We start from the raw sequence: 14,361 nt of genomic DNA, 5'->3' as shown, positions 1-14,361 counted from the left end.
ATAAAGTGTAAGTAAACATTTATTTATTTTGTAGGAATGCTTCTCTAGTTCTATACAAAACAAGCAAGAAAGCTACAGACGAATGTGCTCGCTTCCCATTTTGAAAAAAGTTAACATACTGAAAAAATACTTTAATATACCGAATATATTTTGTTATATCGGTATAACACTGCATTTGTACAAATTAACCAAATCAATATAGGAACAAAAATACTAAAATAGTAAATAAGGCTGTATTTGGTATATCGATTTAGTAATAAATTGAAAATATACCAAATTAATATACTGTCAATAAATACTATAGCATATCGAAGGCTATATTTGGTATATCCATAAAGTAACACATCTAAAATATACTAAATTAATATACTAACAAATATACTAAAGTATACTGAAGGCTATATTTGGTATTTCAATTAAGTTATTATTACTTTTTAAATATACCAAATTAATATACTGTCAATAAATACTATAGCATATCGAAGGCTATAAAGTGACGCATCTAAAATATACTAAATAAATATAGTAACAAATATACTAAAGTATACTGAAGGCTATATTTGGTATTTCGATTAAGTTATTAATACATTTAAAATATACCAAATTAATATACTGTCAATAAATACCATAATATTCCGAAGGTTATATTTGGTATAAATATATATGGTATAAATATACCATAGAATTCAAAATATACCAGATTGATTCTATCTTTAATAACCTACAATTTCTATCTGATCGCAACCAACTCGGTAGAAATTGAGTCCTTCTGCCTGTTACATTACTGTAGGCACAAAGTTGTAATACCCTTCAATCTCTGGTATTAACATCAATGGTCAAACGTTTATTTTAATTTAAGTTTTAAATGAAAACGTATTCTTTGACCAAATTGATTTTTCTCCTTTTTTACAAAAGTGAAGTTGTGATGTGGCATAAAGAAAGTGAAATACTGAACACTAAACTAAAAACTTAATTTAAGCATAAATTACAACATATGTGGTAATTATTTTCCATAACTATGTTAAGCAAGCAACAGATTAAATATTACACTACAAAAAAGCTTCAGCAAATCGATGGCTATTTTAAGATAATTGTTTGCCTCTTTTGAAATACAAATGGCAAACGTTTTTAATTTCAGATATAATCCTTAAGAGGATTATTCGTTGTACACATTTTTTGTTAATTTTTAACTGTTTTTGCAGTCAAGTTGAGAGTGAAGTCGCATGCTCTTCATGTGGAAAAAGTACTACCGAGTAAAAGCCAAAACTAATGCCACATAAATCCACAGATTTGCACAAAGAGAGAGAGTGGGAGAGTCCATTGAAGTGCTGTCCAGGGTGAGGAAGGGCATTGAGCAGTCGCTGGCGTGCCTTAATGTGACAGTCGATGCTTAACCTTAAAGCACACAAGCAGCAGCAGCAGCAGCAGGAGAAGCACAAGCAGGCAAATTAGAGGACTGTCGGCTGGCCAAATCTTTTGGCGTTCACAATACACAAAGGCGTGCTTAGTTGAGGACACAACTGCTGAAATATTAATGCGCCAACTAAATGGCTGACATCGCTCCCCCCAACGAGAACCAACGAAGGACCAGAGACCATAAACGTCAGCTTTGAATTCAATTAGCGTAGGACAGGACAGGACAGCAGAGCAGAGCAGAGCAGAAGCCTGGTGCAATTGGCAGAACGGGGCTGGAAAAGCCATAACAGCATTGATGCAGTGCAGCAATTATTGGGCTCTCTTGTTGACAAGCTCGCCAATGGAGTTGTAACGCCCACGAAGCGAACAGCAACGAAGAGAACAGAAGTCCTGGCTGCAGAGTCATAACAATCGCAATCACAATCATCATCACATCAATGGCCCGTTGTTGCAACGTAGACATCCTGGCCGGGGTCGACAGCTTAAATTTGACAAGCCACAAACGTTGTTGAGCCTGGCAGCTGTGTCTGCTCTCTGTTCTCTGCCTGCTGACTGTTAAGGGAGCAATCAGCTCGAGCGACAACTGTTCGCGTATCTATGCCAAGGACATGACGTGCACAATTCTTTTGTTCGCTCTCTTCCTCTGCATCTCTTCCATCTGGTGGAAATCAAAACACAAACACAACGCTTCAATTTCGGACATTTTCAACGTTTTATTTCGCAACAGCTGGCTTAAATCTAAATGTAAACTCTTGAAATCAGCTTTTGCTTAAATCATTTCCAATTATTATTACATATATTTCATTATTATTATTATTTTATAATAAAGCGAATTTCAAATTCAATTCGCGTTGCTCTTGCAAATCTGCACTTTTTTTTGTATTTTCTTCATGCTCAATGCAATTATTCTCCATTTACAATGCACTCAATGCGAAGTGGTTGGCAGCGCGTGGTTCCAGGCACCGACTGCTGAATACCTGCACTGACAACTGGAATAACGTATCGAATATAATCGAAGTAAGTGCAAATCTATCTACAGCTACATTAAAAGTTAGATTCAATTGAAGACTTGCTTTCGCTCTTACACTTTCCCCTCTCGCTCTCTCTCTGTCGTTTTCTCTCTTTCCTCTGCTGGCTGCTGCTCTGGCACTGTCGCTTAAAGCCTTGGGTAAGCGCACAGGCAGAGCTTGAATGGGACGCAGACAAGTAAATAAAATTGCAAATAAAGTAAAAATGTTGAAATGCCAAAAGAAATGCACGGTACATATTTTACATTTATTCATTCGTCGTCGTCGTCGTCGTTGTTGTTCTGCTGCTGTTGTTGCTTTTAAACGAAGACAAAAGGCAAACAGGAGGAGAAGAAGGGAACTAGGAGGACTCTGAAGCTGCTGCTGTTGCTGATGCTGCTGCTGGTGCTGGTAAGCCGAGCGTTAATAACAACGCTTATCTGTGGCATTAGTAGCGTACACAGCAATAGCAATAGCAATGACAACGGCAGCAGCGGCAGCAAAAAAAAAAAGGAAAATGGAAAAAACTGAAAAAAAAAAGAAATGATAATGAAAAAGTGAAATAAAAGCGCAACAAGAGCGCTAACAGACAAACAGCCGAATAGCAAACAAAACAGAATTCAACACAAGAGATAGAGGATAAAGAAGAGAGAGGCAGCTGAACAACTGCTTTTAGTAGAGGAAAGAGGAAATGGAGGGCAGAGACAGAAAGAGAGAGAGAGAGGAGGTTCTACATAAGTAATTCAAGCTGCTGTTGCCGCTGCTGACGCTGCTGGCGTGACAACTTCAACTGACAGCCGCAGCGCAGCGCCATCATCCATTATCAGCAGTTGGCCATCTTAAAGTGCAGCAAAAACAACACAGGAAGCAGGACCAAAAAGCAGCACAGGCAGCAGAGGCAGCAACAAAAGCGCGCAGTTGGACAGCGGGCGGTCGCATAAAAAGCACAGCAAAAGAACAAAATGTCGCATTGTTTTAATGCATTTGGCGCAACGACGACGATGACGATGATGATGATGCTGCTGCTGCTGTTGGGCACACACTGCGTATGGGTAATATTGCAATGGGCAAACCACAGGGCCACAGCAAAAGTAAAGCCACATTACGTATACGCAACGTGCTACTTGCCGCTCGCATCGCCACCAGCACAACTCGATTGCCGCTGCAATTGCTGTTGTTGCTGTTGCTGACTTTGTTTATGCGCCTCGCTGACTGCAGACTGGCCCGGCGAATCCTTAACTGTGAACGTCACATAGTAACGTTTATTGCTGTCCAACTTATCCGCTGGCAGTGAAATTAGTTGTTTACTCTTTCCGTGTGACAGCTCCAGTGCAACTTTGTGGCTGCATTTCCCCCGGCCCCCCAGCCCCCGAAGCCCACGCCAATGTCAACTCCAACGCCGCCTCCGCCTCCGCTTCCACCTCCTGTGCGTCCGCTTGAGGCGCGTCCGCTGGTCAGTATTTTTGGCAGATAAAAAACTGCTGACGCTGCCGGCTTTTTTATATGGTCCAAATCCAAACTTGGGCATCGTGTGGTGATTCATCATGGAAACTGCAGATACACAGAGAGAGAGAGAGAGAGAGAGAGAGAACTCGAGTTAGATTAATGATCTTTGGCGATCAGCCTAATTAAGTGCATGCCATTTTTATGTGACTCGAGAGAGGAGTGAGTAAAAGTGAGAGACATGTGTCAGGTGTCAGACGGTCAGCAAAACACTCTTTAAAATTGCAATAATAAACGAGTAAGAAAGTTACAGATGAGTGTGCTCTAGTGTGAGATACCTGACACCCATTTTCAGTATAACCATAATCCTCAAAAATACTATACTACCATACTAAAATATACCAAAGGTAAAGATTTTGGTGAATCGATAATGTACAACATTTAAAATATACCATAAAGTACAGAATATACTGAGAGCTTTATTTAGTATATCGATATTGCACTACATTCAAAATAAACCATCTAGTACAAAATATACCGAAAGATGAAATTGATATATCGATAATGTACCGAAAGATGAATTTGGTATATCGATAATGTACGACATTCAAAATATACCATAAAGTATAAAATATACTGAATGCTATACTTGGCATATCAATAACGTACTACATTAAAATATACCATAGATTACAAAATATACTGAGATCTATATTTTGTATATCGATATTGTACTAAATTTAAAACATACCATAGAGTACAAAATATACCGAAAGCAATATTTGGTATATCGATAATGTAAATACTACATTAAAAATATTCAATTGGGTAAAAAATTTACCGAAAGCTATATTTGGTATATTTATATTGTAATACATGTGAAATATACCATAAAGCACAAAATATACCGAAATCTGTAAATGATATATGGATAATGTGTATGTAAAATGTATACTATAGAGTACAAAATATTCCAAATTGTTGGCTCGCAAATATGGCATGCGGTATATTTTAGTATTTTTTTGTTGGTATAGTTTTAGAATATAATTTAAAACAACTAAGATCCAATTGCAGTATACGTTTTATTTACTATACAAAAGTATTTCTTGCAAATCTTCTCAAATTTGTATCGCATCCCAATTTTCAGACAGACGGACAGAAAGACAGATGGACTTGGCTAAATCGTCTAGGCTGTTGACGTTGATAAATTTGTATATACTTTATAGGGTCTGTTGCACTTGTTGCATATGTTTATAATACCCTTCTACCCTAGCGAGTAGCGGGTATAAAAAAGAAAGTACTATAACATTTCAACTTGCATTCGCGAAAAAAGCCAATTGCCCAGTTGAGTGGGGTTGCTTCTGAGGCTAACGACTTAATATTCTTGTTGTTGCAACAAGAGAGTGAGAGACGCCTCAGCTGGGTTGAGGATTAAGCGCGTTTTCAGGCTGCGGATTAGTGTTGACTTGACTGTCTGTCTCTCTGTCTGTCTGTCTCGAGCATAAACAGCGCCACATTGAGGGTGGCTTGGCATAGAAATGAATGCGTTTTTTAATTTGGCCTAAGCCGGACGCATCCTTTACAGCAGCGCTGTAATAAAAGTTGAAAAGGCGTCCGAAAAAGCAGCAAAATATATATATTAATATATTTTTTCTGCTGCTGCTGCTCAGCTGCTTGGTCAAATGAATAAACTGCTCGTAATTAGGATTTATTTTAATGCTGTCGGCGCATTTGGCGCCCACGCGCTTTCAGTTTGTGTGTTGCTTTGAATTCCGCTTGACCCACTCAACAAAGAAACCAACAGCAAAAAAGAAAGATGGCAACAACTCGTTTGGCCAGCTACTGTTGCTGTTGCTGTTAGTGTTGCTGGTGCCATTTTTCACGCTTTCAAAGAGCCGCTTAGGGGCTTAGCATTGGCCTCTCTGACTTACTATACGCGGCACACGGAATCCCGGTGTAGGCGTGAGCTGCATGAAGACAACGATGCGTCTTCGTCGTGCACTGCAGCGCCTTCTCATACGCATTGTAGTCGGGGCTAAGACGTCGCTCGGCCTGTCAGAAGAAGAAAAGAGAAAGAGTGAGAACTCGAAGTATAGCTAGTTGGGTTATGCTTACCTCCTCGTAGACCTCGTTGATGTTCTGAAAGTTGTTCGTGCCCGGCTTCTGCAGTCCCTTGAGCGTCTCGTAGAGAAACAGCTCAAAGTTCTTGAACGTATACTCGCTGAAATTGTATCGCCTCAGCCTTGTGCCAGTTTCACCGCCGAGCAACACACATGATTTGTGATAGTCGTCAACTGCTCGCTTCACCAGCACCGATTCGTTCAGTTTGTTTGAACGTATCTGCAGCGACTTGAGCTCCAACAGATGCTGAAAGATCTTGCGCTCCATGTAGTATCTGAGGAGGGAGGAGGGGAAGCATAAAAAAAAGCAAGTAATAGATGAATTTGGATTGGCCGTCATGACAACGCATGCCACAAAAGAAAAGCGCAGCATTGTTCTCATTCTTCCGGCTTCCAAGTCTGTCTGTCTGTCTGTCTGTCCGCTGTCTCTTCAGTCGTCTATCGTCTGATGTTTTTCTGCCATCTCATCATCATCATCAAGAGCTCGAGCTTTGCGAAGCCCGCGCATAAAATAAATGTTTGCAAATGTACGTAAATTGTCATTTTGATATTTCGCGAGGCAAACAAAAGGCCTTGCGCCCGCTGTGACCCCCCTCGCAGCATCATCCTTCCTTCCTCCCCCTCCAGAGGGTTAACAACGTTTGCTCCACCCTCACAATGCGCACAATGCGCGAAGCGCAATAAAAGGCATCATGTTATTAAAATTTCAAAAATACTAAAGTGCGTGCGCGCAAAAAAATTCTATTAATAATTGAGAGAGCACATAAAGGCAGAGAGAGAGAGAGAGTGGAGAGAGAGAGAAGCGAGTTTGCTAGCGAGTCAAATTAAAGCCGAGCGAAAAGCCATGGCATAAAATCTAATTGAAAATTTTATTAAAAACTAAGCAAATATTGAAATGACGCCGCTGACTGGTTGGTTGGCTTTTGGCAACATTCGAGCAGCAGATTTCAAATTTCAAATTTCAGATTTCGACTTTAAGATGCCTTTTTAAAGGCACTTGAAACTTTGTTCGTTTGGCAAATCAACTGCGGCTTCTAAGCTGAGCAAATTTGTCGAGTGCACTTCGCAACGTTGAAATTGTTAATGCAGCAGCAAAGGATGGAGAGAGGAGAGGGGAAGCGATGGTTGGCAGGCAGTTTATGCTTGACACTGTTCGCCACTTGGCTGCACGGCAAAATTATGCGAAACAATTTGACTTTGAAACAAAAACGACAACGAAAAAAAAGACGAGGAACAGAAAGGCACAAAAAGCCGCACAGCAATTGGCCAAATAATGAGCAAGGTAAAAGGGGTCGAGGGGGGAAAGAAATGAAGGAGGTAAAGGTAAACGCAAAGTGCTGCTTGCAGCGTTAAAACTGCGTAACAAATTGCCCCTTCTGGGTGCTCTCTGGAATCTCTTGCAAAAACCGCAGCTACTTGGGCTTGAATCTCTCTTCCGCTTGTTTAGCCGCCTGCCATCTCTTTGGGCCATCTTCAGCTACAGCTACAACTACAACTACATCTCTATCTGAGATGCTGATGCATCTGCATTCCCATTGGCCATCGGCCATCATCATCTCTATCCGCAGCTCTCTAACTGTGGCTTGTTTGCCGAAGCGCTTTTCAATTTTACGCCTCGCTTTGGCTTCACTCAGCTGCATCTCTCTCCCCTCCTCATCCTCTTCTGTTCTGCAGCCTTGGCCAACGCTCGCCACTTTCAGCCAGCGCAAATAGTTTTTGCAATAGTGTCCTTGGCACATTTTTTTTATTGCTATTTTTTCTCTTTTCCCTCTCTCTTTCTCTGTTGCTGCTGCTGCTGATTTCCGTTTCCGTTTTACGTTCGCTTAGCACAACTTTCATTGCATTTTCTTGCTGCGCGTTGATTTTGTGTGTGCTACATTTTTCAGTGACCGACTCACTGTCACGCCCACGCCGCCTCCTTCCCCGCCTTCCCTTTCCCTTCACTCTGCGACTCTGCCGCCGACGGCATCCTGTTTGTGACACAAATGTGACAAGCAAAAAGTGCGCGTTGCACCAAAGTGGATGGAGTGGAAACACGGCCCGAAAACCGGACGAAGAAGGCAGAGGCGGGGGGGCGGGGACTGTTGACAACGTCGCCATGGCGAGTGACAACGAAATGCAAAGAAATTAAGCGCTCCACAAGCTGCACTAACAAATGCAACTGTTGCAACAACAACATCGCTTTTGCCTGCCAGCAATTTGCAATGCATAAACAACAAAAGCAAACAAAAATGCAAACGATTTAAGAAACCTTCGGCTGACACACACACACACACAAACACACACACACACTCCAGGCACATATGTGCGCACTTTGTTGCATTCTATATTTTAGCCAGAGGCAACGCTGAGGCTGCTTTGACGATTCGCATCGACACAAAAAGCCGCTCAAAATTCGTCGCACTTTTTTTTTGGAGGAGGCGAACGCCAAAAGTTTCTCGCCTCATTTTTCATCGAAGCGCCAACTTCCTGAGGCTGCAGCTCAAAAGTTTCAAGAGCGCAGCTTAAAAAGCTGAGCAAGTTAAAGTCGAAATGAAAGAGAGATGGAGAGAGAGAGAGAGAGAGAAGTAAAGGCTGGGCACATTAGCTGACAAAGTGGAATATTTATTAAATATGTGCTGGAAAATAGTAATCCATAAATACGTTTTGGCCTAATAGACTCACGTTTGGCAAACTGGCAAGCAGCAGATAATCCGCAAGGACATCACACACACACACACACAGACAGGTACACACATACACAAAGGACGAAAGTTGGACGACGGCAAAAACGAAATCCAAATATTTAACAATGTCAATTACGTGAGCGCACATTATAAATCCCAAATCTCAAATCTCACCTGTGCTGCTGGGACACACACAAAGAGAGAGAGAGCGAAAGAGAGAGGGGAGAGAGCGAAAGAGAGAGCAGGCCTTGCTCTGGCAAGTTATTTGTTTAATTTATGCGTCAGATAAAATTTTAATCTGTTCAGAGCCGTAGCGAAAAAGCAAAATAAAGTTGCCACAACACAACACAACAGCAAAAATAAAATGCGAAATAAAAAAGGAAAATAAACAAACATGCTACTGATATAAATAAAATTCTCTATTTACACACTTTTCATGGTGCAGCAGTCAGAAGCTAGCCAAGAGAGTATTCTACCGGGTGCTTTAGATTTGCAGCTGCTTCTCTACATTTATATACTTTTACTTTTCGTGTTTTTCCCCTCTTTTTTTTGTTGGTTCTCCCACAACCCAGAGGCTGAAGCTGAAGCTGAAGCGAGTTCGGCCCCGAGTGGATTTCGTTTGGATTTTTATGTATTTTACAAGAATTAATTGACTCACACTCAGTGTCGACAAAAAAAAAACGATTTCGTTACAGTTGGCAAAGGAAGACTTTGCCGCCTTGTTTGTCTTGGCGCACATTGCGTATACGCATTGCGTATTTGCATTGGCTTCCTTACACGTCCTTTTTTTTTGGTTGGGATGAAGCTCAGCTTATGCAAACCGAGTGAACGGCCCCGTCGCGTAAATATTTTCATTAGTCAAGTGCAAAATGTATTATTTATTTTTTATTTATGAATTTTGTTTCCTTTTCCCCTCCTCCTCCTCCTCCACTTTCTCGTTCGTTTGCTTTGGCTTGGCTTGGCAAATTTATTCATAGCCCAGGGCGCAGATTACGAAAATTAATAAAAGTGTGCTTACTGCAAATTTAATTAAGTTTTGCCAAGTTTCTAGCGTGGCCTATGCAAATCCTTTAATTACCAAATACAATTGACTTATTACTCGCAGTTCGCTTGAACTTGAACTCTAATCCCGCAGGCTTAAAATGGCAAACGCAAATTTAGAATAGGGAAATGTTTTAAGCTGCAGTTGTAGTTCTCCATTTAATACCTTCGCATCGCAAGGATATCCGCAACAAGGTCGTTAAAACAAATTCCAATTGTCTAACTGTGTTTGCTTGTCGCTTGTCACCCGCCTTCGCTTTTGCCATCTTCAAGATTCACCCGCTAATCTCCGCTAATTCCACTTACAATTAGTATTAGCGCCTTGTTAATGTTGCCCTGCCTCAACTCAACTCGACGTCGCGACTGCAAGCTGCGTCCTATTTTCATATTTTGCGCCAGCTTTTGCATAAACAAAACACTCACCGCAGGTGGTCGTTGGCCGTGGGTAGAGTTGGGTTGGGCTCGAGACCTTGCCACTTAATTAAAATGCGCAACTCTTTGCCGGAAATGAGCATTTCAGCTAATGACAACACACAGTCAAAGGGATGGGCAGAAGCGCACAGAGCACAGATTTTGCTGCCGTTCCGTATAAATTAAAATAAATCAGCAATCAGCAACAAACATCTCGCAAAAGGTTTTTAAAGCCAAGCCTCTCTCTCTCTGACTAAAAATACACTTTCAGCTTAAGCTCAGAAATTTGTTTCGCATTGTTTAATTTTCAACAGCAATAAATAATATCAATACCCGCTATTGTTATTCATTTGCGCTATACTATATATAATGCAATTTAGATTGTTTCTCTGCGCTGATTTAAATTGATTTGCGTTATTGAAAAATTGAATTTCATTGTTCAAAAACAACTTAATTATCGCCCCAGCAAATTATTATATTAATAATAATAAATAATGCTTCGACAATTGTTTGTTTCTTCTACGCATACTCGCACATCCGGCCAGCGAAAAAGTGTGTGTGTGTGGAGAAAGGTGAAATGGAGAATGGAGAATGGGGGGAGTGAAAACTCGTAATAGCATCCGTTGCGGATGCGTTTATCAACGCAAACATCTCTGGCCAACTATGAATTAATTAAAAGCGCGAAAATATTTAATTGAAAAATAATCAATATTATTGACTATTAATTAATAATGTATCTCATAAACCAAGGACAGATTGTATAAATATTTAAAGCAAGCTTTTTTCGCACACTGCTTGCTTTTCGTTTAGCCTTAGGCAATTGATCTGTATAAGAGTGAGAAGAATCGCACTGCTTGAATTTGCTTAGGCAATTTGCCTGATCTGGAAAAGAGTGAGAAGTAGTGCACTGCTTCGCTTTGCTCAAGTGTGGGCGAGTCTTCTGCACTTAAGCAGTGCAAACGGTGCAAACAAGCAGTTCAGCAATGTATATGCAACAGTCACGTCTGCTTCAATGCTAACAGCTGTTCTAAACTGCCCAAGCCACACATTCTGAAGTGCTCTACATACATATTTCTTGTCCCATTAATTGCCGGACAGCTTTCAACCGCTCTTGATTGTGATCGCTGTGTGTTAGTGGCTACAGTAGTGGCTAGAATTGTGTGGCATACGCATTAATTACGCGTGCATTTGACAAATGACTGAGAAGCTGATTTCAAGTGCCGCAGCAAGCAGCCCAAAGCAGACAAAAGCTAGTTGGTATGCATGTAAGACCATTCAATATGTATTTAATATTAATTGTTATTATTAGTTATTCATTCCTTTTTATTGCTTCATCTTTATGCTTTCACAATTATTATTGTTTAGCATTTAGCATTTATTACATCAGATTAAAATTCATATCCTAGATTGCAATCGCAATTGCCATTGTCTTCAGCTGAGAGCGCAGAAATGGCTCAATTAAGAACTTTTATTAATTGATATCCCTTTTGTGTGTTGTTGGCAAACAGTTTGCCCCCTCCAAACACTCAATGTAGATGATAATGGCTAGCACTTGGTACAATTGCGGTTAAAGCTAACGGTATTTCTGGGAGGGGTTCCATGAGGGGGTCATCGTTAATGCCCAAGTACATGGCGAATGGACATTAATGCCACGTTTATTGCCTTTAACCGCATTATGATAACTTTAAAGCGCGCGCATTTTGATGGCAAGCGGAAGCTGGCCAATTTATTTGTTGACCGGGCCGCCAACAACAACAACAACAACAGCAACAATGGTGCCACGTTAAAAAATGAGAAATGTTGCCAAGGCTATTAAGTGCCCAACTAAATTAACTTTAAGGCGGCCCAACACAATTCAGCTCAATTCGCAGCGACGCGACGCAACGCACGCAACGCGACTCGACTCAACTGTGGCCGCCACTTTGATTATATTACAGAGAGCGACGTCAGCTGCGAGGATTGCGGTGGCTTTTGGCGGTGGCGGCTGCCCAGGGGCAGCGTGCGTGATATAATGCGAATTCAGGATGAATGCTCCGACGGCTCTGGGACATTCAAGTTGATTAAAATCAAGCATCAAGTAAATAAATCTACGGCCAGACCTCGAGTCGAAGGAGGGAGGGACCAAAGAGAAGAGGAAAAGTAAGGTAAGGAAGCTGGGCAAATCAACAGCGCCGCCGTGGTGATTAATTTAAGTGAATGAATCTTGGTCATTGGCCACTTAAACGCTGAGGAATCAGTTACCGGCAATCTGCCACACTTACCTGCGTATATTGCGCTGTATGGAACGTGTCACGGCGCCCATATCACACGCTCCCTTATCTCCCGGCTTGCGATTCTCCAGCCGACTGCTGCACGACCTGCCATCGAGTGTGGCATAAATGGGACGACGCGGCATCGCTGTGTGCGAACTACGCGGCGTGGGAATCTTGGTGCGTTCGGCACGCGGACTTGGCTCGAATCCGGAGTCCTGATCCTTGCTCGTGGTGGCCAAGCCAGCGGCATTGTTGCTGTCTCGCGACTCCTGCGCATGCTTCCAATTGCTACGCGTCTTGGCGCCGCTGCGCACGCGTTTCTTCAGCCGTCGCTTCCTTCCATTCGAGAGTCCATCATAGCCAGTCACATCACTGGTCACAGCGATTTCACCAGCATCTCCTGCCACTCCATGACGATTACCGCTGCTGAGGAAGCGACGCAAGGCGCTGTCATGCTCTGGGTCAATGCCACCGTCATCGTCATCCCCTTCGTCGTACTCCTCGTAATCGTACTCTCCTTTATCCAACTCTGAGGCACTGGGCAGCTTCGAGCTGCCGTTGCCATCGTGCATCACTTGAAACACTTGACTGTTGCTGGCAAAGTCCAGCTCTTTGGGACGCGGCGAATCCTCCAACTCGCCCATCGATTCATCGCTCTTGAGTACCGTGAAGCTGGATTTGCGCTCCGGTTCGTTGGCGTTATTATTGTTGTTGGTTGTTGCTGAGGGGGCAACAGTTGCTGAGGGTTCATCATCAGCCGAATCCGAGGGCAGCAGCGTAAAGGAGCGTCTAGATTCCTGTTCGCGTTGTGGTTGCTGCGGAGGCTGAGGCTGAGACTTAGGAAGTTGCTGCTGCTGTTGTTGCTGTTGCTGTGGCTGAGTCACAGGCTGTGGCTGTGGCTGCTGCTGCTGCTGTGGTTGGGACTGTGCGGCTGGCGGCTTTTGCTGTGGATTTTTGGGCTCAGTCTGCGGTTTCGATGGCGTTGGGTTCGAGGTCGACGTCGTCGGCGTCGTTTTCGGTGTTGGGGCAGCTTTCGACTCACTCACTTTGGGCTCAGCTGGCAGCTGCTCTGGTTTTTCAGCCTCAACGGGCAGCTGCTTCTCAGTTGGTTGCTGCTGCTGCTGCTGTGGTTGCTCGGCTGTTGCTGGCTTAGCAACCGTGGGTGTGGGTGTGGCAGTGGGCGTGGTCGTGGTCGTGGCAGCAACAACTGTTTCAGCAGTAACAACTTCGGGTTTAGCTGGCTCTTCACTGGCAGGAAACTCTTTAGCTGGCTCGGGTTGCTCCTTGACTGAAGCATCATCGGTGGAGCTCTTGGACTCGCTGCTCAACGCTGTAGCAGCAATTTTGATCATCTGTTCGACTTCATTGGACACCAATTTGGTATCTTCTTCACTCAGCTCTTGCTTTGCATCTGGGGATTCTTCAGCGGCATCGTGATGCACATCGACTTGGGTAACTACAGACTTGGCTGCCTCCTGTTCCTCATCGGTTAACTCCACCGCATTGGTCTCTGCTACCTTTAGACTTTCGGCAGCAGGTTCAGCTGGCTTCTCGCTTTTGGCGCTTTGTGGCGGCGACTTGATGAAGGTGCCTTCCTTGACAGTTGCTGAAGGAGTTGCAGCTGGAGTTGCAGCTTCACTTGCAGCTGGAGTTGGAGTTGTAGCAGAGGTTGCTGGCGGAGTTGCTACTGTGGTTGCTGGTGCAATTGCAGCTGTTGTTGCTGTTGCAGTCTGCTCTTTGTCTTCACTCGACTGCTCCTTAACTATTTCCACCTTCTTGGACTCTTCTGCTGTCTTCTTGTCCTGCTTTTCCCCTTCGCTGTGTTCCTCCCCCTCGCTGTCCCCCAACTTATCCGACTTGCAACGACGTGTGGAAACTGTGCGCTTGCGTTGCACCACGCGCTGCTTCTGTCGCTTGTGGTAGCAACAATTCTCACAGGAATCTTCCTCCTCATCTTCATCCTCATCGTTCTCGCAATCACTTGTGCTCGCATAGCGCTCTCTGA

General features: G+C 43.0%; 1 protein-coding gene across 1 annotated transcript in view; it reads right to left on the bottom strand.

Moving 5' to 3' along the window:
• Positions 1 to 1,321: 1,321 nt before the first annotated feature.
• Positions 1,322 to 14,361, bottom strand: part of LOC133838052 (inversin-A) — a 33,240-nt gene continuing 20,200 nt past the window's right edge. Inside the window, 6 exon segments of the mRNA XM_062269002.1 lie at positions 1,322 to 3,779; positions 3,830 to 3,899; positions 3,901 to 3,974; positions 5,798 to 5,918; positions 5,982 to 6,261; positions 12,366 to 14,361. Coding sequence (XP_062124986.1) covers positions 3,544 to 3,779; positions 3,830 to 3,899; positions 3,901 to 3,974; positions 5,798 to 5,918; positions 5,982 to 6,261; positions 12,366 to 14,361 — 2,777 coding nt within the window. The 3' untranslated portion in view covers positions 1,322 to 3,543.

This window comes from Drosophila sulfurigaster, chromosome 2R (assembly GCF_023558435.1).
Source record: "Drosophila sulfurigaster albostrigata strain 15112-1811.04 chromosome 2R, ASM2355843v2, whole genome shotgun sequence".
NCBI classification, from domain to species: Eukaryota; Metazoa; Arthropoda; class Insecta; order Diptera; family Drosophilidae; genus Drosophila; species Drosophila sulfurigaster.
This window is presented reverse-complemented; position numbering and strand designations above follow the sequence as displayed.